The sequence below is a fragment of the Apodemus sylvaticus genome, chromosome 10, assembly GCF_947179515.1.
Source record: "Apodemus sylvaticus chromosome 10, mApoSyl1.1, whole genome shotgun sequence".
Taxonomy (NCBI): Eukaryota; Metazoa; Chordata; class Mammalia; order Rodentia; family Muridae; genus Apodemus; species Apodemus sylvaticus.
Genome location: NC_067481.1, coordinates 54,367,648 through 54,395,573, shown reverse-complemented (window position 1 = coordinate 54,395,573; position 27,926 = coordinate 54,367,648). Strand labels below are relative to the sequence as shown.

The 27,926-nt window shown below is 46.6% G+C and overlaps 1 protein-coding gene across 7 annotated transcripts; it reads left to right on the top strand.

The window, feature by feature from the left end:
- Window positions 1-2,998: 2,998 nt before the first annotated feature.
- On the top strand, window positions 2,999-26,871 carry Asgr2 (asialoglycoprotein receptor 2). Of its 7 annotated transcripts, none has more exons than XM_052196802.1 (9): window positions 2,999-3,151; window positions 13,370-13,508; window positions 17,319-17,435; window positions 17,670-17,765; window positions 18,351-18,419; window positions 18,576-18,662; window positions 18,744-18,889; window positions 25,825-25,931; window positions 26,174-26,869. In XM_052196802.1, the coding sequence occupies exons 2-9, from the start codon at window positions 13,385-13,387 to the stop codon at window positions 26,328-26,330; spliced, it is 903 nt and encodes a 300-aa protein (XP_052052762.1). In that variant the 5' UTR covers window positions 2,999-3,151; window positions 13,370-13,384; the 3' UTR covers window positions 26,331-26,869. The 7 variants fall into 7 exon arrangements, with proteins under 7 accessions (XP_052052762.1, XP_052052764.1, XP_052052767.1 ...); XM_052196804.1 differs by lacking the exon at window positions 2,999-3,151 and adding an exon at window positions 3,580-3,642; XM_052196807.1 differs by lacking the exon at window positions 2,999-3,151 and adding an exon at window positions 12,460-13,039 and having other exon boundaries at window positions 18,744-18,905; window positions 26,174-26,270.
- The last annotated feature ends 1,055 nt before the right edge of the window (window positions 26,872-27,926 follow it).

Sequence of the window (27,926 nt, the reverse complement as noted above, 5' to 3'; positions counted from 1 at the left end):
CTCCCTCCCCCTCCTCCTCCTCCCTCTTCCTCTCCCCTTCCCCTCCCCTCCCCTCTTCCCCTCCCCTTTCCCTTCCCCTCCCTCTCCCTCTCTCTGTCTTTGTTTCTCCAAGGTCTCATGCTGTATCTTTCCTAATTTCTTTCCCCACTTCAAGGCCTGGTCAGGTCCCCACCTCCAGTGATCAGGGAGGTCCCCATCTCCAGTGCTCTCTTACCACAGCTCCCTCTGAAGGGCAATTCTGTGTGACATCTCTACTGACTCTGCCATTCTGACATGCATTTTATTCAATAACAACCCCCTGCCATAAGGGGCTCTGCCTTTAAACTACGAGTCAAAATAACCCCTTCTCTCCTTAAATTCTTCTTCAATCTTTTTTTTTTTTTTCCCTTTGAGACAGGGTTTCTCTGTGTAACCCTGGCTGTCCTGGAACTTGCTCTGTAGACCAGGCTCTGTAGACCAGGAACTTGCTCTGTAGATCTGCCTTCCTCTGCTGGGATTAAAGGTGTTCACCACCACAGTGTGGCATTTTGCTTTTTTTTTTTTTTTTTTTTTTAGATATAGTCTTACTCTGTAATTTAAGCTGGCTTGAAACTCAGGCTGACCTTGAACTTGGAACAATTTTCCTGTCTCAGGCCCACAAGTGTTAGGATCATAGGCAAGTGCCACCATCACCAATTGGAAAATTTTCTGAATAAAACAGTTACCATGAATCAAAGAACAAGTCTAGCCTCTTCCTCCCAGTCAGACTAGATGTGGGAGAGCAAATCTCCTCTGACCCTTCTGATCCCAAACTAGTGATACACATGAACGAACACACACACACACACACACACACACACACACACACACACACAGAGTTCTGTATATGAGAGTTAACCTGTCTGAGTCCTTGTTTTGGGCATCAGAGGTCCAACAAACAAGTGACATTGTTAAGAACTGCACCAGCCTTGGGATTAAGTTGCCTATGAAAGTCTTTCCAACTGTCCTTGAAAAGAGAGGTGTAGTCTTAGCGGTCCTCATGATATGGCTGTTGAGTGCTTATTTCTTAATACATGCATCTAAAGGAGGACTACTCTGTCTTTGAGCAGTTGCAGCCACTTGTGCTACTTTATGAGAGTCATGGGACTTTTATTTTGAACAGTTTATTCTGATGTTCATTAAATGATGGTAGGACTAATGGATAACTAACAGACCATTTTGCCAGACAATCTAAGCACTGTCTGGAAGATTGTCTTAGTCCTAAAATCAGACATTCTGTTCCCAATAACAGACCCTGCCTCTGATTGGGAACGCCACTACTCAGAAATTCTTGCTACTGTCTGGCGTAACCAACAGATTGATTTGCCAGCTCAGCTGCGGACAGCTCAGGATTGGGAGCTCCTCACAAGTCAGGCTGCTGCCACCGAGGTGGCCCTGCTAGGGCAATGTGGAATAAAGTGACAGATGCCCATACCTTCTTGCCTAGCAACTCTGCCCAAAAGGCTGAAATCATTGCACTCTCTAGAGGCTGATAGCCCTAAGGCAAACAAGTAAACATTGATAGTGGCTTCAAATATGTCTTTACGACAGTGCATGAATGTTGTGTGACTTTTCCCAGTGCCACACATGGAGCTGTTTGGAAAGAAAGAAGGCCACTAACTGCAGGAAATAAGCCTATTAAAACTACCTTGGAGAAGGAGACCCTGGCCATTGCTTTACCTGGTAAACAGCTAGCTATCATCCATTGCCGGAGGATAGGAGACTGGTTTTCACAAGGCTAAGGGACATCAGAATGGACAGACCTGCCAAATAAGGTGCTGGGAGAAGCAGCCCGCTGGGGGCTTTGCTAGGATGGTTTGGATGGGAAATGTCCCCAAAGACACTTGGTCCCCAGCTAGTGATGCTGTTTTGAAAGTCAGTGGAATGTTTAGGATCTGGGGTCTATTTGGAGGAAGGAAGTCTTAGTTGGGGATGGGTCTTAGGGTAAGTTAGAGCTCAGTCTGGTTTCTGGCCCAGTTGTTCCCTCAGCTTTCTGGAGTGTGCCCTGTGACAAGCAGCTGTCTTACATATGCTTCTGGTGTGAAAGTGAAATGTCCTCAGCTGGTGACACTATCTCGAGAGGTTGTAAGAGACTTTATGGACAGGCAGCTTACCTGGCCGACACAGGACCATCCCCTTCTGGTTTTGGTGTTTGTGGGAGCACGGCGTGTGCATACACACAGTCTTCCCCTCTCCAGCCTCCCTCCTCCCACCAAGTCTATGGAGGTCAGGGGCTATAGCTAAGTGGGTATGTGTTAACTAGTATGCACAAGGCCTACCGAGGTCAGTGGTTCTCACTCTTCCTAATGCTGTGACCTTTTAATACAGTTCCTCATGTTTGGATACCCCCAAGCATAAAATTATTTTCATTGCTTATATGCAACTGTAATTTCGCTACTGTTATGAATCCTGGTGTATAAATGTCTGTGTTTTCTGACTTCTGCAGAAGGATTGTTCAGCCCCGACAGGGATCACTGCTTACAGGTTGAGAACCACTGTCACTCAGTCTTCAATACAGGAGAAACAAAAGAACAAAGGCTCTGGATAAACTTTGTCGGGAGCTGTTTAAAGTGAGCAGTGTTACTTTTCATGCCAGGCTCAATTTCAAGTTGTTTAAGTTACTCTGAAATGATTGTTGAGAGACTGTAGCTTCCAAGGTAAGTGTCCTTACCGTGAGAGTAAATCTTGACTGTCACCAGTGGTCAGAGTCATTATAGGAAAAAAAAAATCTAGGTTAGGTTAACTGAGGTGGGAAGACCCTCGTGAAATGTGGGCGGAACTGTCTCCGGGGCTGTGAATTCACTGTTCTGTGCTTTCTGTCTCATGTGAAGAGCAGCTTCACGTCCGTGCTGCTGACTTCCTCCTTACGATGGGCTGGACCCTCAAACTGTGACCCCTCAGTTGCTTTTGTTGGGTATTTTATCACGGTGACAAGGACACCAGCTGATATAGAGCCCCACCTATTGCAGTCGGAAGCCGAGCTGGCACTTAGCAGCACATGCAGCAGCTAAGCTACACACTAACCGTTTTGCTCTAGCCAGGTCTTGAGTGTGCTCTCGCTAGGTCTGCTGCCTGCTGGACTGATAAAACCCGGAAAACTCAATGGTCTGACAAACAGCTGGCTGAACATCGGGTAGGCCCTGAGTCTTACAGCGACTCTTTATACAAAAGATTTGTGGGGCAGAAGAAAGGCAGCCCAGTCTGACGAAGCCGTGTGTAACTGCTCTGCAGATCCACCTGGATATTGGAAGATCGTAACCATCGCTTCTGAAGTCAAGGGTCATGATTTTTTTATTGCCGTGAGCAAGACAATGTAGGGAAGAAAGAGTTTATAGGGGCCTTACGGTTTCAGAGGATGAGTCTGTGATCATCGGGGTGGGGAGTGTGACAGCCGGCATGGTATTGGTGCAGTAGCTGAGAGCTTACATCTTGAGACAACAACCAGGAGGCAGAGAAAGGGACGGGGAGTGAGGGGGGAGTGAGGGAGGAGGGGAGAGCAATAATTGGGAATGGTATAGACTTTGACACTTCAAAAAAGTCAAAAGAAAGAAGGAGGAAAAGGAGGAAGAGGAGGAGGAGGAAGAGAAGGAGGAAGAGGAGGAGGAGGAAGAAGAAGAAACAAAGGTTGGAAATCTCCTCATGATCTGAGGGCTCTTGTGGCCTTCAGGGCCTCCTGCCCTTCCCCTTGTAGGAACTGACCTTGGATTAGGCTGGTGGTGGGCAGGGACTGGGGACGATGGAGGTGCTGGGCCGCTGTGGTTCTGGGATGGTCCCAAGCCTCCTGCTCGCTCGCTAGTCCTTTCCTGCCGGCTTTTCTGAGTTCCTCATTCTCAGGTCTTAGAAGCCGGTGTGTGGAGCTATCTCGAAGGGACCAGATCCTTTCTAGGCCACAACTCCTTTCACTTCCTGCTCTCCAGGTTCCTCAAACTGCCGGAGTCGCCAAATCCCCCAGGAGAAGCTCAGGCTTTTGCTCCCATCTCCCAGGATGCACTGCTGGAGGCTCAGGCCTTCCTCAGGGGCTCTCGGGCCTCGGGTTGAGTGGTTCTAATTCTTGTCATTCCCAGAGGAGTAATGGGGATCAAGCAGCTGGAGTGGGGTGGGGGTGGGTGGGAATGGGGGTGGGGGTGGGTGGGAATGGGGGTGGGGGTGGGGTGGGGGTGGGTGGGAATGGGGGTGGGGGTGGGATGGGATTTTCTCTGTAGCACTGCGGGCGGTGAGGAGATCTAGGAATGGATTTTACTGAGTGCATACTATGACCTGGGCTTTGAGTTAGGCTCAGCATTAGACTCTTTCCTTACCATATTAGTTACCCATATTAATTCCTGTAAGACGTAAGGATGCAGGTTTACATGAAACAGCTGGAAACAAAGCCTTGTTAGCTAAAGAAACACATCATTCAGGCGTCTCGAGTAACTTTTCCGAGGTTCAAAGTTTACTTTTGGTTGTTTAATTCCAAGGCCTCACCTGGTTTCTGAAAGAGAGTCATATTTTAAAATATAGTTTGTGCCCGCTTTCTGTTTAAAAAAAATAGTATCATTATTTATTTTATGTGTATAGCTATTTTGTGTTTATTTATTTATTTGTTTGTTTGTTTTTGTTATTTTGGATTTTTTTTTTTGAGACGGGGTTTCTCTGTGTAGCCCTGGCTGTCCTGGAACTCACTCTGTAGACCAGGCTGGCCTTGAACTCAGAAATCTATCTGCCTGCCTCTGCCTCCCAGAGTGCTGGGATTACAGGCGCGTGCCACTACCGCCAGGCATGTATAGCTATTTTGACTACATGTGTGTCTGTACCACATGCATGCCTGGTCCTGTGGAGTCCAGAAGAGGATGTTGGTTCCCTTGGAGCTGGCGTGACGATGGTTGTGAGCCAGGGTACGACTGCTGGGAGCTGCACACAGGTTCTCTGACTGCTGGGAACTGCACACAGGTTCTCTGACTGCTGGGAGCTGCACACAGGTTCTCTGGAGGGGCTTAACCAGGAGCTTCTCTCTAAACCACCCCCCCTTTTTCTCTTGCTCCCCCTTTCTTTTTTTTTTTTTTAAGATTTATTTATTTATTATATGTAAGTACACTATAGCTGTCTTCAGACACTCCAGAAGAGGGTGTCAGATCCATTATGGATGGTTGTGAGCCACCATGTGGTTGTGGTTGCTGGAATTTGAACTCAGGACCTTCGGAAGAATAGTTAATGCTCTTAACCGCTGAGCCATCTCACCAGCCCCACCCCCTTTCTTTTGGGTATGGTCTGAGCATGGAGATGGAGCAGTGAGTCAAGTTCTTCATGAAACACAAGACCACACAATTTACATTGGCAGAAAAACAGAGAGAGAGAGAGACAGAGAGAGAGAGAGAGAGACAGAGAGAGACAGAGACAGAGAGAGACAGTGCATACAAGTGTGTTGCTCTCTCATGCAGCCCCTCACAGGGCTGAGGGCTGGGGGCGTAGTCTGTGTGTAGGTGCGACTGTCACATGGTGGCCCTGAATGGTGCTGGAGGCTTACAAGTGAAGAGATAGCTTCTGCTCACATGGTATCTCACTTCAAACCTGTGCAGAAAGATACCTAAAGAATATCAAGCACGATATACTAAATGGTGGTAAGCCTTGTGGAGATAAAGGGAGAGACAGTGGAATGTAGGTCGTCAAAGCAGTGTGTGTGTGTGTGTGTGTGTATCTTGTAACCCATAAGCCATCTCTCCAGCCCCAGGCTTTTTTTTTTTTTAAACAAGAAGATGGTACTTTTGGGGGGCTGGAGAGACCCTTCTGAGATCCTTTGTTAAGAACCAATGGGGGAAGAGGTGGCTTAGTAGCTAAGAGCACTGACTGCTCTTCCAGAGGTCTTGAGTTCAATTCCCAGCAACCATGTGGTGGCTCACCACCGTCTATAATGAGATCTGATGTTCTCTTCTGGTATGTCTGAAGATAGCTACAGTGTACTTATGTACATAAATAAATAAATCTTAAAAAAAAAAGAGATGGGATTTTTTTCTTAATTTTATTTTTGTTTTATTTGATTTGATTTTTCCAAGCCACAGTTTCTCTGACTGTCCTGGAACTTGCTTTGTAGTCCAGGTTGGCCTCAGACTGCCTGCCTCTGTCTTCTAAGTGCTGGGATTTAAAGGCTCCAATAAGTTCTTTTTTGAAATGGAGTTTGAGTATGCTGGTAAGCCTGGCCTTGGCCTTCTGCTTAGACAATCCCCCTGTTTCAGCCTCATGAGCACCCAGGGCCACGAGCATGTGGCACTGTGCCCACTTGGTCAGCTATATATTTAACTTCAAAGCTTCCTGGATTGGAGACATCCATTCTGGAAGGAAAGCATAGCTCTCCTGTGTCACCTGGGATTGTCAGGGCTGGTTGTCCGGAGCTACTTGTTATTGGACTTGGATGTATGGGATCCGTGCTACAGCCAAGATGATTCTCCTGCCTGGAACCCCATATCTTCTTTTAGCACCAAGTCCACGTTTTCCAGATGGCCTTGAACTCAGGGCCTGCATTCCCCATGTCCTTTATTATTTTGGGTTGGATTTGAGTAGACAGAATTATGCATAATCATTAAAGCTGTACCTGGAAATGCTTTGAATGAGAATGGCCCCGATAAACTCAGGTGGGTGCTTGGTCCTCACTGATGGAACTGTTTGGAAAGGGTTAGGGGGTGTGGCCTTGTTGGAGGAGGTGTGTCACTAGGGGTGGGTTCTGGGGTATCTGAAGCTCCCACCATCCCCAGTGCACTCTCTGCTTTCTGTTAGTGGATTAGGACGCAAACTCTCCGTGGCTGTTCCAGCATCATGCTTGCTGACCTGCCGCCATACTCCCTGTCGCTGCGCCCCTGACATGATGGTGATGGACCCCTGTTTCTCTGAAACTATAAGCCTGAAGTAAACCCTTCCTCCTATAAACTGCCTTGGTCAGTTGCCACAGCAGTTGTGTGTTGCCACAGCAGTAGAAATGCATCTATGACAAACCTCCTTCTTGTTACTGCCTTGGTGTGGATACAGGATCTTTCATCACTTGGTTTTTCTGTCTTTGGAGGATCTAAGCTTCCTAGGCACATCTTCTGTGTGTGATTGACTTGTTACTCTGGTAACCTGATGGGGGAATGCTATGATTTGGATGTGAAATGTCCCTCACAGGCTCATGCATCTGAACACGTGGTACACAGCTGGAGGCCCTATTTGGGAAGGTCAGGGAACCTTTTGGACAGAGGAGTCACAGGCCTTCAGGGGTGGGGCTCACGGGTTCTATATCCTCTAGTTCTGACTCAGTTCCTGTTTCCTCTCTGGCTACTGAGATATGAGAATCTTACACTGCTGCCTTTATAACACGGCTCACTGTCCACTGCCCATTGCCCACTGCCTATTGTCTACTGTCCAATGCTGTGCCTTTCCTGTCATGATGTATTGTATCCCTGCAGACAGAATAAATCCTTTCCCCCCACCCATTAAGCTGCTTTCTTAAAAGTACATCTTAAAAATTATGTGTATGAGCATCAGTGTGTGCATACGTGCAGGTGCTCATATAGGCCAACAGTATCAGACCCATGCCCACAATGACACACCTTCTCCAACAAGGCCACACCCACTCCAACAAGGCCACACCCACTCCAACAAGGCCACACCTCTTAATAGTGCCACTCCCTGGGCCAAGCATACTCAAACCACCACACTAGCCTTTTGGGGCTCAGCAGTAGAAAGCATGAGTCCTGGAAGTCTTGGCTGAGAACTCCTCATTGCTATCTACTTGTAAAACAAAGAAAGCCTGCAGAATGTCTATGGCCTGAAAATCCCAGAGAGGATAATGGTTGGCTCCTGCTGTGTTCTGAAAGGCAGAAAGGATGTTGCACAAGCATGGCCTTTGAGTCCTCTGAGGCTAAAAAAGGGTCAGTGGCTGCGACTTTGAAGAGAAACAAAATTTAAGACTATTTTAACCAACTTCTTTCCCTTATATTTCTTTTATAGTACTATAACGATTATTATTGATTTTAATTTTTTGGGAAGGTCCTACTATGTGGTCCTGACTGACTTGGAACTCGCTGTGTAGACTAGGCTGGCCTTGAACCCATGGGCGATTCTCATCCTCCTGCCTCTTCCTCCCTAGTGCTTGCCCCAGGCCTGGCTTTAATTTTATATTTGAGGATACTTTAAGGAATTTATTCTAATTATCACACAAAAAATTTAGCAGAAAGATCTTGTTTAAATAAACCCAGCAAGTTTTTTGAGTAAGCATGTGGTAGAAATTCTAAGGGTAGGAAATAAGGGCTGGAGGGAGGGCTCAGCAGTTGAAAGCACTGCTATTAAGAGGACCTGAGTTCAGTTCCTAGCACCAGTGCTGGGTAGCTTACAACCACCCCTATAACTCCAGCTCCAGGAGGGTCAGATGCCCTCTTCTGGCCTCCAAAGGCACCCACACTCCTGTGCACAAACCCACATACAGATACACACATATAAAACTAAAACCTTAAAACAGAACGAAACAAAAACTAAACCTTTTCAGTGTTCAACCAGGATGGCATGTAATAGTGTATCCTAGAATAGATGGCATCTTAAGTTTGACAAAATGTAGTAGTTCATATTTCTTCTCTTTTAAAGTTATATTAGTTTATATATTTTATGTATATGAGTGCTCTATTTGCATGTATGGGTGTATGACAGAAGAGGGCATCAGATCCCACCACAGATGGCTGTAAGTCACTATGTGGTGGCTGGAAATTGAACTCTGGACCTCTAGAAGAGCAGCTAGTGCTTTAACCACTGAGCCATCTCCCCAGCCCAGAAGTTCACATTTCTTTCTTTCTTTCTTTGTTTCTTTCTTTCTTTGTTTCTTTGTTTCTTTCTTTCTTTCTTTCTTTGTTTCTTTCTTTCTTTGTTTCTTTCTTTCTTTGTTTGTTTGTTTCTTTCTTTCCTTCTTTCTTTCTTTCTTTCTTTCTTTCTTTCTTTCTTTTCTCTATCATCTTAAAATAAGGTGAATATAACTTTAAAAGAAAAGAAATATGAACTACTACATTTTGTCAAACTTAAGATGCCATCTATTCTAAGATACACTATTATATGTCATCCTGGTTGAACACTGAAAAGGTTTGGTTTTTGTTTCATTCTGTTTTAAGGTTTTAGTTTTATATGTGTGTTAAAAGGTGACCTAATCACCTTTTATTGTGATAAAATATATGTAACATTCATGCTGGCTGTGGTGTGCATTGGGAGGCAGAGGCCAGCAGATCTCTATGAGTTTGAAGCTACCTGGTTCTATGTAGTAAGCTCTAGGCCAGCCAAGGCTATGCAGAGAAACCTCTCAAATTCTATCTATCTATCTATCTATCTATCTATCTATCTATCTATCTATCATCACCTGTATATAAATAAAATGTTAAATTTGCTCCGCCCTTTTTTTGAGTCAGGGTCTTGCTATGTAGCCCTGGCTACGTTGTTACTCAGTGACCCTACTGCATCCTGTCTGGTTTAGTGGTGTGTGATGCTTGGACCTAAGTAATTTTTAAGTGTGCAGTGTGCCACACTGCGCATATTGGTATCAGCCACCAACCATCAATCTGTAGAGTGTTTTCATGCAGCAAAAGTGAAGCTCTATGACCATCCAACAACCTTCCATTCTTGCCCTCTAAGCCCACATAATTGCTGTTCTATCTTTTGCCCCTCATACAAACGAAGTCAGCTCATAATGCTCATCCCGACAAAGGAAACTCAGTCTTTATGCAGTGGGGGACTGAGGTAGATTTTGTCAGAGAAAGTGGCTGGCTCTTTATACTGGTAGATCTAACTGGGAGAAGAAAGCAAAAGTTTGCATTTTCTTTTTTGCCGTTAGAAACGCTGTCTTGAAAAATAAAAATAATAAATAACAGATTGAGGGGGCGGGAGAAGATCACTTCTTTGTAGGTTCTACCTCATAGCAAGGTATGGTCAGCCCTCCATAGCTGATGATAGTCTCTTACTGAAGTTGTCTAGTTAGTTAAAACTTATTCAGTAAAAGCTGCCTGTGGCTGCCCTCCCGGCTTTGTATCTCAGTCTTCAAGGTTAGCAGTTCCTAGGGAAAGGAACTAAAAAGACATGAACTGTAAAACCTAGTCTTCTATGGCTTTTCTCTTACAGAATCCAGGTCATCTGGTGACCCCATGGAACAGTAGGATGTACACCAAGTGTCACACACCACATAGCCGGATTCTGTTCTTCCACTGAAAGAGGAAGTATAAGTTTCACTTAATTTGCAGAAAACAGCATTCATTTTAAAGTTAAAAAGTGATCTATATGTAGGTGTTACGCCTGCATGTATGTCTGTGTGTCATGTATGTGCAGATTTTCAGGAGGCCAGAATAGCTTGTCAGAGGCCCTGAAAGTTGGAGCTATGGACAGTTGTGAGTCACAATGTGGCTCCTGGGGAATCGAACCTGGTAAGAGAAACCAGTCCTCTGAAACACTGAGTCATCTCTCCAGCTTTCTAAAGCATTCGCCGAGCTGGCCTAGGACATGAAAGGTGATTGTGATCGTAAAGATATTCTGGCAGAAGAAAAAGAAAAGCATCCTCTATAGCAGCAGCTAGCTGGAATCTGGACATGTGACTCGCATTGTATTCTGCCTATCGTGGCCCCCACCATAATTTTTCCCATAAAAGCCATGTCACGGAGCAGCATTCTTGAAGATGGCTTTCATAGACAATAACTCTTCTCATCATCCAGGATACCAAGATACTTTGAATAAAAATGACTCTTTTCCTCTAATTCTCGTGCCCAGAGTACTGGCTTTTGAATGGTAGTCAGAACAGGGTCCAGTACCACATTTATCTGAGATAAATCAGCTGACTTATTCTGACTCTTGGTTTTAGAGGTTCTATCCGTGATAAATTCACTCTAGCAATTTGGACCCATGGTGTGGCTGCACGTTACGACAGAGGGTGTGCGTCTGGCAAGGCTGCTTGGCTCCTGACTGTAAACTGAGAGGGGAAAGAGAACTGGGGTTTCATAGTCTCCTTGTGAAGGCACACCCCCAAATTGAAACATGCTATTCCACCCCCAGCAGGCTCCATCCTTACAATTTCCTCATATTCGAATAGTGTTATAGTGTTATAATCTATAGTCTATAGTGTTATAATCCGGAGACTAAGCCTTTAACACATGACTTTTGGGGGGAACATTTCAGATCTGAACTATAGTGTCAGTTACCTGTACCAAGCCACCTAATCTCCTTTCTTCCAGAGGCAAATGTACTGAGCTCATAGGGTGTTACGTTGTGAGGGTTAAATGAGAAAACCTTATTTATATAGATAACGCGCGTGCGTGCGTGCGCGCGCACGTGTGTGTGTGTGTGTGTGTGTGTGTGTATGTGTGTGTACATGTGCATATGCATGGGCACAAGTATGTGTGTGGCATACGTGCACCTGTGCCAGTCTGTGTGGAGGCCAGAGGTTGATTTTTAGTATTTTTTCTCTATTACTCTCTACCTTATTTTTTTGGTGGCAGTCTCTCTGAATGCAGAGTTTGGCCACACTGGTCCCATGCATCTGCCCTTCTCTGTCCCTTCCCCAACGTGCTGGCAATATAGGTGTGTGCTACTGTGCCTGGCTCTTACATGGGAGCTGGGGTTACGAACTCAAGTCCTCACACTTGTGAACAGAGCCCTTTGCCCACTGAGTCATCTTCCCACCTTTGCAGATACCGTGTAGCACTTGCAGGGCATGAGGAGAGATGTTTGTATCCCTGGACTTAGTGTAGTGCTGGGGTCACGACTTCCATGTTTTGAAGAACATCCCCACTGAAGAGTGGCTGTAGAGACTTACAGCTGAGGAATGGGTGGAGAGTGACAGGCTTGGGGCTCTCCCTCAGTCCTAAATGGAATCTCTTCATCAGACCCCTCCCCACTGAAAGGAGTGGACTATAGATCCCACTCCCAACCAAGAAGCTATTTGCAGCTCAAATCCATTAGCAAAAGGAAATCAGTTTTCTACAATGGAGCATCACTGGGTATATCAGCCACACTCCAGGGCCAGGAGCAATCAGGAAAGAAACGAAAGGAACGTCACCGTGGCTTTGGTTGTTTTGTTGCTGTTTTTATGTTTTATTGTCTCTTTCGTCTTATTGGCATTTTGCTCTTTGTTTTCATAGTCTTTCTTTCCTTCTTTGAGAGAGAACTTAGCAGGGCAGAGAACTTAGCAGGGCAGTAGTGGCACACGCCTGTAATTCCAGCACTTGGGAAGCAGAGGCAGAGGCAGGCAGATTTCTGAGTTCAAGGCCAGCCTGGTCTACAGTGTGAGTTCCAGGACAGCCAGGGCTACACAGAGAAACCCTGTCTTGAAAAACCAAGAAAGAGAGAGAGAGAGAGAGAGAGAGAGAGAGAGAGCTGTGGGGTGGGTGGAGATCTGGGGGATGACTAAAGCATGACTCGGGCCGGTGCTGGGGAGTCCAGTGCTGAGCGCATAGGAAGCTGTATCTGCAGCTGGGTGCCAGGGTCACAGGCTCCGATTGCACAAGAACAGGGAACTGATCTGTAGGTCACTCCGCTCCCGGTCAGAGATATTTGGAGAAATCAACAGTTCTGGAAAGTAAAGAGGCAGGAAGTGAAACCGGGGAGGGAGGATGGAGAGGAGACAGCAGCCAGTATCCTGGCCCTCCACAACTGCTCCCTGCTCCCCTTTCAACACTGTGCAATGAAGGGCACGCACACGCGCACACACACACACACACACTCATTAGTGTGCATGTGTACATACAAGGAGACCTCCCGTCGGTCTCCCTTCTCTGGTTGTGAGACCAGAAACATGTCTTCCGCCCCCACTACTCACTGCCTGAATTCCAACTGTGTTTCTATTTCTATTTACTGTCCAAAGTCCCAGGAGTAGGAGGTGACTGGTTGGAAGGACATTCAGGCACAGGGACCCAGGCTCTTGCCTAGATTGGGCCCTTCCTCCCCTCGCCTAGCTCCACTGGCACCACTCATCCTGTTCTCCTGGGTTTAACCCTTCTTTCTCCTTGGGCTCGGGCTGCCTCCGGAAGCCAGAGTCAGCTCTCCATCCCTTTAACAGGTAACTGAGGTAGTGGGAGGCAGGAGGGACTGCGGATGTCTAGAATCAAAATGAATGTGGTTTAGGGACTCTGGGTGACAAGAGCCTGTTGTGTAGTCTTGTCCGTGAGAGTACGGAAGGAAGGCTGAGACTTTAGCAGCAGCCGGGCCACCTCCTGGGAAGGAAGGAGCTGCAGTATACCAAGTCTTTTCCCAAACTAGTCTCTGACCTCTCACCGCTCTCCTTGAGCTACCCAGGTCCCCTTGGTCCTTTCACAGGAATCCAAGTCTTAGCACAAACCCAAGTTCCAGCTCTAAGGTAATCTCAATTCAGTCCTAGATCTGTCTCCAGTCCTTAGGGCCCATCATGGAGAAGGACTTTCAAGACATCCAGCAGCTGGACTCTGAGGAAAACGACTATCAGCTCAGCGGTGATGAGGAACAAGGCACTCATGTGCAGAATCCTGGAATAGAAAACCCACAGTGGAAAGGCAAGTGTCCAGTTTCTGGGGCCTCTCCGGGATCCTTGTCTCAGCTGCCAATCCCCCCCCTCTCTCTGTGTGTGTGTGTGTGTGTGTGTGTGAGGATTCTCTCACCCTGACTCAGTGACCAAGGTGCTCCCCAGTCTGTCCTACTCGGGGTTACTACTGCTGTGGTGAAGCATCATAGCCAAAGTGACTTGGGGAGGGAAGGGTAGATTTGCCTTATTTTTTATCACCACAGTTCATCATCGAAGGAAGCCGGGACAGGAGCTCGCACAGGGCAGGAATCTGGAGGCAGGAGCTGATACGGAGGCCATGGAGGGATGCTGTTTACTGGCTTGCTCCTCATGGCTGGCTCAGCCTGCTTTATTACAGAACCCAGAACCACTAGCCCAGAGGTGGAGATGGCACCACCCACAATGGGCTAGGCCTTTCCCCACCAATTGTCTAGGAAGAAAATGCTGTAAGGCTTGCCTACAGCCACATTCTATGGAAGCATTTTCTCAGTTGAGGCTTCCTCCTCTCTGATGACTCTAGCTTGTGTCAAGTTGACATAAAACTAGCCAACACAGTGACCCTCTACATGTGAGCTGCTGATACCTCTGAGTGCAGGGTCCCAAGAAAAGGGTGTATGCTTAGAAGTGAGGGAATACCTGGGAGCTAGGGATGGGTCTCCCCAAGACTGCATTGTGTATGTGTGCATGTGCATGTGTGCATGTGTGCATGTGTGTATGTGTGTGTGCATGTATGTGTCTAGGACGAATGCAGAACCCAGGACTGGGGTACAGCGATGAGTTGGGTGTGGAAATGGGCAGAGAGAGCCTGGGTGATTCCCATTTGTTTCCTGCCTGAATCTTCTTTTTGCACATTTTGAACACAGGCCCCACATGATTGGGGAAGGGTTTTAGGGTGAGAGAGATTTTTCCCTGGTCAGGTTGCCCAGTGTGTTCCAGACACTGTAGTTCCATCTCAAAAGAAGCTTGGGACTTCTTCTGTTGTTATTTTAAGACAGGGCCTCTCTCACGTTGTAGGCCAGGCTTCTTGAAACCTACCGTGTAGTCTGAGTTAGCCCTGGATTCTCAAGTAGCCTCCCTATTTTAGCCTCAGGAGTGCTGGGATCACAGGTGTGCTCTACCATGCCCAGGCAACTTGCAATTTGCCCCTCTGTCACATCTCTAGTGTTTTACATGTGTGTAGTGCAGTCACAGCATCCCATCTGTGGTAGCATCTGTGTCACTTCTGAGTCCTGTTCCAAAGATCCTGGGATCTCATTTTGATAGTTCATTTATTGTTTATTTTTGATACTGCCATTGGAGCCCAGGGCCTTGCACATACAGGCAAGAGTTGAATCACTGAGCCCCCTGTCTGTTTTGTCAGTTTACCCATCTCCCTAGTTAGACTTGTGTTTTCCTACTCTATTATGTTTTGTGACCTACAATTGGGTGCTGAGCGCTGTGAGTTCTGTCTTGCTGGGTGCTGGGTGCTTTTGAATTCTGGTGAGTATTTAGTTTTCTGGGATGCAGGAAAGTGGCTTAGGATCTGACTCCTTGAGCCCTGTCTTGGTTTCAGTCTTTCAGGCTGTCTCCTCAGCGTGGGGAGTCTGCTAGACTCTGACCCAATTTCTTCTCTCTGCCCAATGGCTTGAAAAGTTTCTCTAGGCAGTGAGCAGTGAGCTGGGCAATATGAGGACACATTCATTTTCCTGGTTTTCAGGGATTAATGCTCTTCACGGCCAGATGTTCATGGTCTTGAAAATTGTTGTTTAATAGATACATATATATGTGTGTGTGTGCATGTATGTATATATGTGTGTATATGCATGTGTATATATGTATACATGAATGTATATGTATGTGCTTGTATGTGTGTATGTATATATGTATGTATGTATATATGTATATGTCTGTGTTTATATATGTATATGTGTATATGCATGTATGTGTATATGTATGTATATATGTATGTGTGTGTATATGTATATGCATGTGTGTATGTTTTAGTTAATTTTTTTCTGAAATAAGGTTAAATGTGAATAGCTTCTGTTTCATCTTGAGTAGAGTATTTCAAACCTGCTTACACAGTTCTTTCTGTTTTAATAAATAATTCCCAGAATAATTGAGTCAGGTGGTTACTTCTTGTCATTGCCATCTTATACATGAAGAAAATAGGGTCACAAAGAGACTGAAGGATGCCAGACCTAACTGGTGGTTTAGTTGGCTTATTCCTGCTGGGCTGACAGGGTCGGGGCTTCTAGGTCCCAGTTAGTTGGGAATCAGGATGAGGGTTTCCTTCAGGAGCAGTACCAGCAGACACAGTCAGGAGTTTAGTTGTGGTTTTCCAGCTGGGAGAAGGGTCAGAAAATGCTTCTAGTTGGAATATATTCTGTACCTTCCTGTATGCTAGAACAGAATGCATCTGACTAGGAAACTTGTAACAGGTCCATGTTGGCTCATGTTTCTCTTGAGTCCAGGAAGCCCAGAACAGAGGGCTGTGTGTGTCAGAGCCTTTTCATGCATCAGCCTGAAGCAGGAGGGCCCAGGGAGGCAGAGCCCTCAAGACCTACCCTCCTTCCATTCTGGATCTACCCCCTAATGTTGCTGCCCTGGGGTTCAGACTGAGGAGTGCATTCCCATCCTCAGTCTGAACCCCAGGGCAGGATTCAGGAGGGTGTCAGGGGAGGTGAGAGGCAGGGAAGGCAGTGCTGAGGGGTTTGGGGTTGGAGAGAACTACGAAGCATGTTCTCTCTGGGTGAAGTTAGGGTCCTAAGTACGGCTGCTGTGGAGGAAGGCGACAGGCATCGGTATAGAAAGGTGGAATTCTGGATAGCCTCTCAGAGAGGCAACTTCCAACTCAGTACAGCGGCAGGAAATGACCTCAGGAAGATTTGACCTCCAGGACATGGGGTTGCTCTGGCATGGTGGTACTGAGGCAGGGAAGGCTGCTGAGTCACAGGCTGATGCAGAGGAGTCTGTGTGCAGGTGGAGGGCACAAAAGCAGGGGAGGGGCTGGGAGAGAGGCAAGCCAGTTCATGGAGGTGAAGATGTTGGTGTGTTAGAAGCAAACAACAGTGTGTGGATATCTGAGTGTGAGCATGCGAGCAAATGTGTGTTAGAACAGTGAGAGGAAGCATGGGTGTGGGGCAGATGGGTCAGCAGGCAGGAAAGGTGACTGTGGGAAGATGGGGGGCACAGGCACAGCATGCCAGTGACACTGGGTTTCTGGGGATGTGAACACGGGTGATGGGAGTTGGGGGAGTTTTTCACTTGGGTGAGATGAGTAGATAGGCCTGCACAGTAGCTTTTGAGCGTGCACTTTATGGTGGGTGGGATTTGCCAGTCCGGCTAATCTGGGATATAGGGGTATTGACTAAAGGAAGCACATGATTTATCCTGTCACCATTCCATTCTGAAGGGACAGGGGCTGTGGCAGGACAGAGGTGATCTGTGGGTTTCTGACTCATGGGCAGGGAGAAAAATCATGTAGACCTCCTTTTGTAGGGTGTTTGGAAAAAGGCCAATTCTGCATCCTGGTCTTCTCTGTGTCTCTCTGTTCCCAGGTGTAAGATCTCACCTGTGTGCACAGCTGGTCCATCTTATGTCACATGGGTGTGAGTGCTTGCACGTGTTCATATGTGTAATTGTTTGTGTGTGAGAGAGAGTGTGTGTAGGATCAAAAGCCATCTCCTTTCCTCAGCCCCCACCCGATTTTCTCTTTTATCCAGCCTGTGCTACCTCAGCCTTCGCTGCCCCTGTCCCCTTTGTGTCTTGCTCTCAGTGTCTAGTCCTGTAGAACTGCTTTCTGACCCTCTCTCTCTCACAGGGCAGCCTCCTTCCAGACCCTTTCCACAGCGCCTCTGCTCCACGTTCCACCTCAGTCTGCTAGCCCTGGCCTTCAACATCCTCCTGTTGGTGGTCATCTGTGTGGTTTCATCCCAAAGTGAGGTCATGGCCTGGCAGGGACGATGGATGAGGATAGAGAAGTGTTCTGGGGTGTCGGGGCAGATGGGAGGTCATGGGGGCAGGTTCTGGGTGCAGACAATGATCAATGGTGGGGTAGCGAGATGCATGATGGTAGAAGTAATGGCTGACATGGGTCAGTCACATGGACAGTGGTGTGGACATGCTGTGGCATAGTTCCACACCCATCTGGTCTCAAATGTCTCCTGACAAGGCATGCAGCTGCAAGAGGAGTTTCGGACCCTGAAAGAAACCTTCAGCAACTTCTCCTCCAGCACCCTGATGGAGTTCAGGGCTCTGGACGCCTACAGTGAGTCGGACGGGATAGCTGGCACTTACTTATTCGTGCAGATTTGATGGGCATTGGTGCTGGGTCTGCAGCAGGAGTGTGCTCACAGGCTGTGGGGATGAAAACCCGCACAGAAGGAACAACCCAGATAGAGGAACGGCCAAGGCTTCTGGCAACACGGGCCCTGACCTAAGGAGCTTGGGCAATGAGTCTGGGTAGGAGGTTACCTGGTGTGCCAGGCAGACACAAGCAGAAGCCACGATGACTAGTGGGTGAAGGTCATTACATTTTAGGACTGTGTTCACTTTTAGTGTGACAGGAGTGACAGGAGGTGGTGATTGATGGGCAGTGGGGAGGGGTCAGAGATATGGAGGGGCCAGGCCACACTGCAAACTGTGTGGACTGAGTGGGGCTTGGCTTGAGAACATGGAGATCCAGTGAAGGAAATTAAACAGCGTGCTGGCCTCACTTGTGTGAGACTGTGAGTCTGGGTAGTGGAGAAGTCGCCTGTGGGACAAGGACTCTTAGAGATAGCCAGGGTGTGAGCCAGAGAGGCATTCGGGAGTCAGACTGATGGGGAAATCATTTAGCATCCTTCTTTTTCAGGTGGCAGAAATGACAAGTTGACTTCCTGGAGAGCCAGACTGGAGCAAAAGCAGCAGGACGTAAAAGCAGGTCAGAGATCTCCCTCCCGCCCCGTTTCTGGGTCATTATGATGTGTGGCATGGAATGTCTATGTGCTTCCCCAGACAACAGCTGGAGCTCTGCCTGCTCTCGGCAGGCCTGGAGCCGCTTGTCTGCTGCATCTCTGCCCATGTGCTTGTCCCTCAGACCATTCCACCTTGCTCTTTCACCTGAAGCACTTCCCCAGGGATCTGCGGACCCTGACCTGTCAGCTGGTCTTCTTCCAGAGCAACGGTAGGGTAGGGACAGGGATGTCTCAGGATGGCTGTCTCCTCCCACTGGATCGCATTTCCCTCTGACCTGCTCTTCCCTCAGGCACGGAATGCTGCCCCATTAACTGGGTGGAGTTTGGGGGAAGCTGCTACTGGTTTTCTTGGGAAGGGCTCACCTGGGCTGAGGCTGACCAGTACTGTAAGCTGGAGAATGCCCACCTGCTGGTCATCAACTCCAGGGAAGAGCAGGTGAGGACACCCGAAGGTAGGCCCGACCAAGGTGCCTGAGCAAGGCTTGGTACTTACCTATTATTATTTACTTTAAATTTTGTTTCTTCTCTTCCTCCTTCTTCATTTTTAATACCAATGAGTTTGATTAGTGATACCAATACATGCATGGGTATAGAGCCATCTGTTGGAGCATCGGCATCCAACGAGGGGTTTTAGGCATATTTCTGGACGTGACAGAGCTGTTGCACACATGAACACACAGTGGTTGTGGTCGCACATGCAAGACCTGCATAAGATCAAGCCGACCACAACTCCAGCACGGATGAGAGCCTTGGATGAAGGACTGTCGGCAGCTGGCTGCCGAGTGAGGAAGGGGCGGTTTTCTCCCTGGATGCATTTCTTGTTTGTAACCTAAAGAACACTACAGAAGAAGAGTGTGGTAGGGGTCTCAATGGCTCATGGTGGCACAGCGACTGGTCCCAAGAGGTGGGAGCAGGAGGCAGGCGGGGCATGAAGCCAGGGCCAGGTGACCGAGTGACTCTGAGCAGGATAGAATGCTAGCCAAGATGACATTAAGGCTAGGGCATGGGAGCCAATCCAGTGCAGGGACTGAGAGTCCCTTCATGCTGTATTGGCTATAGGCTGTAGAAAAAGGAACAGAATGGGAAGACTTAAGTTGCTCCCCTGCAGTGGGTCCTTGGCTCCTCATTGGCATAGGTATCCTGTGTCTTCCTTCCTCACTGCTGTCCCCACATAGTAACCTGAAGACCAAAGTTCATGGTGGGAAACCAATGTGTTAGAGTGGATGGAGTAGTTTCTCCGGAGGAAGGTAATAATGACGGAATTCACAGCAGCGCTTGCTGTATCTGGGCATGCTCATGAGTTCATGTCTTTAGTCCTTACAACCCCGTTGGGTGGACACCAGGGAAGAGAGAGGTTAAGTCACGTGCCCAAGGAGCTATCAACTCATGATGGAGTCAGGACTGAGACACACTTGGCCTCTTTGTTCAGTGTTTTCATTACAATGCTAAAGCAATTAAACTGTTTGATGCAGAAGTCAGAATATATTTGGTATTTGTTGTCTGTCAGGATAAGAGATTTTCATGGTAATTTCAAACACATTTTGCTTTACTGATCAGCTTGAAGTTGCTAGTATTTAGTTAATGTTGACATATGAAAACATCAACTTTATGTAATTCAACCAAAGATTTGGCTCATGCGTTCATGACTCCAGTTTCTTGGTGGACCGTGCTGTCATCATTCTGCAAGCCCCACTTAATGCTTTCTGCCTTGATCTCATCTCTGGCCGGCAGACGGGGCGTGGTCCTTGGGTTTATTCATCTCGTTGTCCGTCATTCAGTTCCAATCATTTTTGGGTCTCTGTGTTTTAGATTGGTGGTTTTCAGCCTGGGGTCACAGATGTCAACAGCCCCTGCCTCTTATTTGTGACCTTTCTGATTTACTCTCTGGCTCACTTCCGGGTTGCCCTGCAGAGCACTGCCAAGAGGCCGAGGTTAAGGGGTTTCTCTCACTGAGTGTTAGACACTGCGGTTTTGATTAAGAAAAAAATTTAACAAGAGCAAAATTTGTCAGCATTCAGGAGGATCACGAGAAGGCTTTTTCTTGTCTCTGCCTCTGCCTCTGTCTCTGCCTCTGCCTCTGCCTCTGCCTCTGCCTCTGCCTCTGCCTCTGCCTCTGCCTCTGCCTCTGCCTCTGCCTCTGCCTCTGCCTCAACCCTTCCCTGACTACCCTTCCTTTCCTACTTTGGAGCTGAGGTCTTGTTTCTGTGTCTAGCCTGGTCTCAAACCCCTGGCCTCAGGTGATCTTCCTCCCTCAGCCTCCTGAATACCTGAAATGATTTTAATAAATAGATACATTGCTCATATTTAGTTATTTAGTTTTTAAGACTTCTTTTTAAATTTTATTTATTTATTTATTTATTTATTTATTTATTTATTTATTTTACATTCCAAGTTTCATCCCCCTCCCCCCCGCCCACCCTCCAGCTGTTCTACATCCCATACCTCCCCACCTCCACATCTCCATGAGGATGTCTCTACCCCTTAACTCCCACCTCATCTGACCTCTAAATTTCCTGGGGCCTCCAGTCTCTTGAGGGCTAGGTGAATCATCTCTGATGACATTTTCATTTGCCTGCAAAATACAGGATGCCCTCAGTCTTAATAGCTGAGTAGTATTCCATTGTGTAAATAAACCACATTTTCTGTATCTGTTCTTATGTCTTGGGACATCTGGGTTGTTTCCAGCTTCTGGCTATCACAAATAAAGCCACTATGAACATAGTAGAACATGTGCCCCTGTGGCATGGTGGGGCATCTTTTGTGTACATTCCCAAGAATGGTATTGCTGGGTCTTCAGTTCGATCTATTTCCAATTTTATGAGGAACCTCCAGATTGATTTCCAGAGTGGTTGTACCAGTTTGCAATCCCACCAGCAATGGAGGAGTGTTCCTCTTTCTCCACATCCTTGTCAACATGTGCTGTTACCTGAGGTTTTGATCTTAGCCATTCTGATTGGTGTAAGGTGGAATCTCAGTGTAGTTTTGATTTGCATTTCTCTGATCATGAAGGACTCTGAACATTTCTTTAGGTGCTTCTCAGCCATTTGAGGTTCCTCAGTTGTGAATTCTCGGCTTAGTTCTATACCTCATTTTTCAATTGGGTTGTTTGGTCTTTTGGTGGTTAGCTTCTTGAGTTCTTTATATATTTTGGATAACCTCTATTGGATGTGGGGTTAGTGAAGATTTTTTTTCCAAATCTGTAGGTTGCTGATTTGTCTTGACTGTGTCCTTTGCCTTACAGAAGCTTTCCAGTTTCATGAGGTCCCATTTATCAATTCTTGATCGTAGAGCATGAGTCATTGGAGTTGTTTAGGAAATTCCCCCCTGTGCCAATGAGTTCAAGGCTCTTTCCCACTCTCTCTTCTATTAGATTCAGTGTATCTGGTTTTATGTTGAGGTCCTTGATCTACCTCGTCTTGAGCTTTGTGCAAGGTGACAAATATGGGCCTATTTTCACAATTACTCTGATACCTAAACCACACAAGGACCCAACCAAAAAAGAGAACTTCACACCAATGTTGCTTTTGAATGTTGATGCAAAAATACTCAATAAAATTCTTGCAAACCAAATCTAAGAACACATCAAACCCATCATTCACCACGATCAAGTAGACACCCAGGCATGCGAGGTTGTTTCAATATAAAAAAAAAAATCAATTAATGTAATCCACTATATAAGCAAACTCAAAGAAAAAAAATCACATGATCATCTCCTTAGATGCAGAAAAAGTATTTGACCAAATACAACACTGCTTCATGTTAAAAGTATTGGAGAGAGCAGGAATTCAAGGCCTATACCTAAACATAATAAATGCAATTTACTGCAAACCAACAGTCAATATCAAATTAAGTGGAGACATACTTGAAGCAATCCCGCTGAAATAAGGAACAAGACAAGGATGCCCACTCTCTCTATATCTATTCAATATAGTACTCGAAGTGCTAGCTAGAACAATAAGACAACAAAATGAGATCAAGGAAGTACAAATTGGCAAAGAAGAAATAAAGGTATCACTATTTGTAGATAATATGATAGTATATATAAGCAACCCCAAAAATTCTACCAGAGAACTTCTCCAGCTGATAAACAACTTCAGCAAAGTGGCTGGATATAAAATTAACTCAAATAAATTAGTAGCCTTCTTTTATACACATGATAAACAGGCTAAGAAAGAAATTAGGGAAACAACTCCTTTCACAATAGCCACAAAGAATATAAAATATATTGGGGTAACTCTAACCAAATGAGCGAAAGACCTGTATGACAATAACTTCAAGTCTCTCAAGAAAGAAATAGAAGATTTCAGAAAATGAAGACATCTTACATGCTCATGGATTGGCCGAATTAATATAGTAAAAATGGCCATCCTACCAAAGGCAGTCCACATACTCAATACAATCCCCATCAAAATCCCAACACAATTCTTTAAAGACGTGGAAAGAGCAATTCTCAAATTCATCTGGAAAGGCAAAACAACAACAAAAACCCCCCAAACAAACAAACAAACAAACAAACAAAAATCCAAAATCCCAGAATAGCCAAAACAACTTTTAACAATAAAAGAACGGCTGGGGGAAATCACCACCCCTGACCTCAAGCTTTACTACAGAGCCATAGTGATAAAAACTGTTTGGTATTGGTCCAGAGACAGACACGTTGATCAATGGAATAGAATTGAAGACCCAGAAATAAAACCACACACTTACAGACACGTTTCCATTGTTTATTTTGACAAAAATGCCAAAAATATACAATGGAAAAAAGAAAGCATCTTCAGTAAATGGTGCTGGTCTAACTGGCTGTAACCCCACTAACTGGGTTAGGGTTAGGGTTAGGGTTAGGGTTAGGGTTAGGGTTTTCAAGATTTCTAATTACCTGTATTTATTTAGATGTGTGTGTGTGTGTGTGTGTGTGTGTGTGCAGGGCTGTGTGTGCATGCACCCGGCATGTACACAGAATCTAGAGAGGATGTTGGGTGATGTCCTCTCCCAGGATGCTCTGCTCCTTCCTCCCAGGCAGGGTCTTTTTCTGGCCCTGGAGACTCGCATCTTTGCTAGACTGGAAGTCTGGAAGTCTCAGATACTGTCTTATTTCTGGCCACTATTGAAAGTGGGGTTACAAGCATCTGTTGGGGAATGCCTGGCTTGTTAGGTAGTTGCTGAAATCTGAACTTAGGTTCTTATGCTCTATAATAGAGCAAATGTTCTTGAGTACTGAGCCCTCTCTCTAGCCCCATCCCCCATCTATTACATTTGCTTGTGAGATGAGCTTGTGTGTGTGTGTGTGTGTTCTCCCATGGTGTTGTGGAATATGGGTAGTTTGTTTTTTAGTTACTGTAGTGGTGACCTGTATAACTCTAAATGGCTTATTGGCTTCAAAAACTAAGAGCGGAGTGGCCAGAGAGATAGGTCAGCAATTAAGAGCAGAGGTTTCAGATTCGGTTCCCAGCACCCACGTGATGGTTTGCAACATCTGTAACTTCAGTTCCAAGAGATTTGACACCTTGGGCACCAGGCACACACTCAGTGCACAGACATACATGTGGGGGAAAACCCATACCCATAAAATATAAATAAAAATTTAAAAATTAAAAAAATCCCTAAGAGTTTATATAACTCCCCTTATGAAAGATGGGAAAAGTTTCTTTTCTTTTTTCCCCCCTGAGACAAGATTGCACGTAGCTCAGGTTAGCCTTGAACTTGCTATGTAGCCAGAAGAGATCTTGAACTCCTGATGGTCCTGCCTTTGACTCCTGGTTCATGCTATGCTCGTGGCGGCAGACTTAGGGATTTATGGACACTAGACAAGGACGGTGTCAGCTGGACTGCGCCATCCATGCTAGCACACGTCTCCTTAGGGTGCGCTGTCCTCAAAAACAACGGTCAAAGGTCTTTGGACCTCGTGGCTTGTGTGCTCAGCTGTCAGTACTGCTCAGTCGCAGCTGCTGGTGAGGTCCACGCCCAGCATCCACCCTGGGGGGATGGGTATGCGTCCCACGAGGGTTTCGTTATTGTCTCTGTTTCCCGTGGCCACAGTTCCTTCTTGTGTTCACATAGGAAAGGGCAGATGAATGATGTAGACTATTTTTTTTTAAGTATGATGATGATGATGATGTCTTCTAGCACCATCTGATGACTCTCCCTCTCGGCCTTGAGCTCTGGGACTGGGATTTCGATCGTGTACATTTGTTTGTCTTAGTTATTCGGTTCCTTTGGTGATGGGATTAGTGATTACAGAGAGCATCAGGTATCAGCAACTGGAACATCCTGTCTCCAGGTCCCTTTGTTCCATCCCTGCTGATACATCTGAGTCTGTGGATTAGCATTACTGGCCCTTGCAGCTGCTTCTTCACACACAGGCCACCGTCCTACACGCAGAATTCTAGATTTCATGGATGCTTCTGTCACAGATTCTGCTCTTAGATAAGAAACCCTGATCTCTGGGGACTGTGAGGGGGAACTGAACAGTTTTTCTCCAGATGTAGGTGGGATCCCTTCACATGTTATCAAAGGAAATTGTTAGAGTGTGTGCTGGTCAAACTGACCCTCTGCTTCCTTTATAAAACTGGATGACCATACATTCCCTTGCAACCATACAAAAACAATGGGACTTAAATTCCTGGGAACAGCCACCTATGTAAGAGCAAGCCCCTTGGAATAGTTTTAGTCCTAGAGAGAAATCTGCAAGCATAGGGACGTTTGCACGGAAGGCCCTGTCAGTTTTCTGATTGGGCTGGGGGCCTTGTACCCGAGCATCTTTTTACTTTTGGCGGAGACTGTCAGGCCCCAGGCAGAAGGTCAAAATGCAGTTCTGCGCGGTGGGCACAAGTTTGGAAATGCTGGGGCATGGCAAACTTCAAGAAAAGGACATCAAAATTGCAGCAAGAGAATGAGGGGCCAACAGAGGGACTGAAACCAAAGAGCTATATGGGTTCTGGGATCTGTGGGACAGCAAGGGCAGGACCCCAAAATGCTGTGTGCAGAAAATGGGGAGAAGATGGAGTTGCCAGAGCAGCTGTGCTAGGCATGGTGTGAAAAGTGGGCCCAGACTGGAAACAGGATGTTGTCACAAGCTAGAGACTGGTTGGCTTTCTAGGTTCTAATAACTATCTTGCAAAGAGCGTTACTATGGCACCAAACTTGGAGAGCTACTAAGACTTGAAAGAGATAATCCCTACAGAGCACTCAGTAAAACATCTAGCCTAGTAAAAGTTCATTTAACACTAGCCACTCTTGTAGAGGAAAAAGCAAGGACGTAGCTATTGGTAGCTGTGGCTTCAGCTTGGGGCAGGTTGGGCTGGCGTGGGGCGGGTCATGGATGCGCACATGGATAACGGATGAAGCAATTTGCTCTCTCACTTGTTTTTCCAGGACTTTGTTGTAAAGCACAGGGGCTCATTTCATATTTGGATAGGTCTGACCGACAGGGATGGCTCCTGGAAATGGGTGGATGGAACTGAGTATAGAAGCAACTACAAGTGAGTATTTCCCACACCTCCTTGTGCGTTTGCTCCAGGGACAACCACCTGGCCTTTCACCTCGGTGTACTCCCATGGGGCCAGTTTCCCCCATCTCCTTCCTGACCCCACTTCCCCATTGCAAAGCCTGTACAGCTTCAACCCTTGAACCCTTCCAAGGTTGTGCTCTTGTGAGGCAGGGGTCAGGGTTGTGGGGAGGTGAGGAGGTTGGACCTTGAGCTTTCTTTGACTTCCCATCTTAGGAACTGGGCTATCACTCAGCCAGATAACTGGCAGGGCCATGAAGAGGGTGGAAGTGAAGACTGTGCTGAAATCCTGTTAGATGGCCATTGGAATGACAACTTCTGCCAGCAGGTGAACCGCTGGGCATGTGAAAAGAGACGGAACATCAGCCACTAGGAGTCCGCCCTACCATGTCTCCGCCCCACCCCCACCTGGCATCACCCCAAAGTCTTCACTGGGGATATTGCAGCAAGGAAGAGAGACAGAGTCCCAAGCATGATGAGGGGCTATGGGACAATGGAAACTGGATGGCTCTATGGTCTCATACCTTGGAAAGACTGAGATTTTACCCCTCTCCACAATTTATTACAATTGTTATAAATTTCAGTCTTCCGAATGGAGTAGGAAAAAAAAAGAAATACTTGAAACTCATGAAGCCTGTTTGGAGCTGGTGCAAAAAGAGGGAGGTGGGAGAGTCTGGAGGAGGCAAGGTATGAGGCCTGGAACATTCCTTGACACACTGATGTATCGTGGCAGGAAGCAGGAACCTCACTGGCTAGCATCTAGAGGGACTGGGGCTGCTGGCTGCAATCTCAGAGAATCATGGGAGGGGTGTATTCTCTAAATTCAAGGTCTTTCCAGCCTGAGTTTTCAGGGAATGCCCTCACTCACTTTAATCCAAGCCCCTGGAGGAGGAAGACACACACACACACACACACACACACACATACACACACACACACACACATACACACATACACTAAGGTTCCCTTCCCCCCCCCCCCCCAATCTACTTTAGAGTTAACCATTTCCAGTGTGTCCTGTCAGGTGTTTCCTGTAAACCCACACATGCAAAGTTACCTGGAATCACATAGCTCTATGTGTGTGCCTCTCTCTTTCCCTATAGCTCTGCAATGCTTATGGTCATTCTCCTAATTGATGTGACTACCTGACAGGATTCTACCTCGTTGAATGTAGCAGCTGTAGAGAAATCTGAAGTATGAATGTGCCATGTTTTATTTAATTATTCACTATGATGGGCAAAGAGTTGACAATTTTTTGTTTGTCGTCATCTATTATATTGGAAGCTTTTGATGAGTCAAGAGTTTCTAACACTTGGTTACAAACTTTCAGTGACCGTCCACTTAAATTAACTCAGTTGGCATTAAATTTGAATAAGATGCCAGGAAACAGGAAACTTCCGGTAAGACAGCCATTTCCAGTCACAGGCATGGACTGCCCCATTCCTGTGGTCTTGCCATTTGTAGCCCCCATGGCCTCTGGTTCAGTTCTCGACAGAGTCCTCACTGCTACCTGAGCAGTATGCGTTTCCACCAGCCCCTAAGTCCTGACCCCAGGTTTGCTCATTAAATTCTGGCAGCTTAAGCCTTCCCCAGCCTGTGTTCGCCAAAAGCCTTCAAATTCCTTCGGCAAACAGGCTCCAAAGCCTAAGAGGCACACTGCAGACAGCTGTGGCAACCGCCACTGCCAGTGCCCTTCTTCTAATTTTCATGATCAGCTGGCTTTGTTTGCTTTCACAAAGTATCCAAGAGAAAACCTAAAGGAAGGAAGGAACTACTTCAGCCCAGAGTGCTTGGCTCCACTGGCTCTAGGCCCATAGTAAGGCGGGACCTTGGTGTCAGGAGCATAGGGCATAAAGGGAGATACAGAGGCAAGGTCCAGACAGAGGATACAGCCCAACGATCGAGTCCCTTCAGCAAGGCTTTGCCTCTCTGGCATTTCCCATGGACCCTCCCCAAACAGTGCCACTTG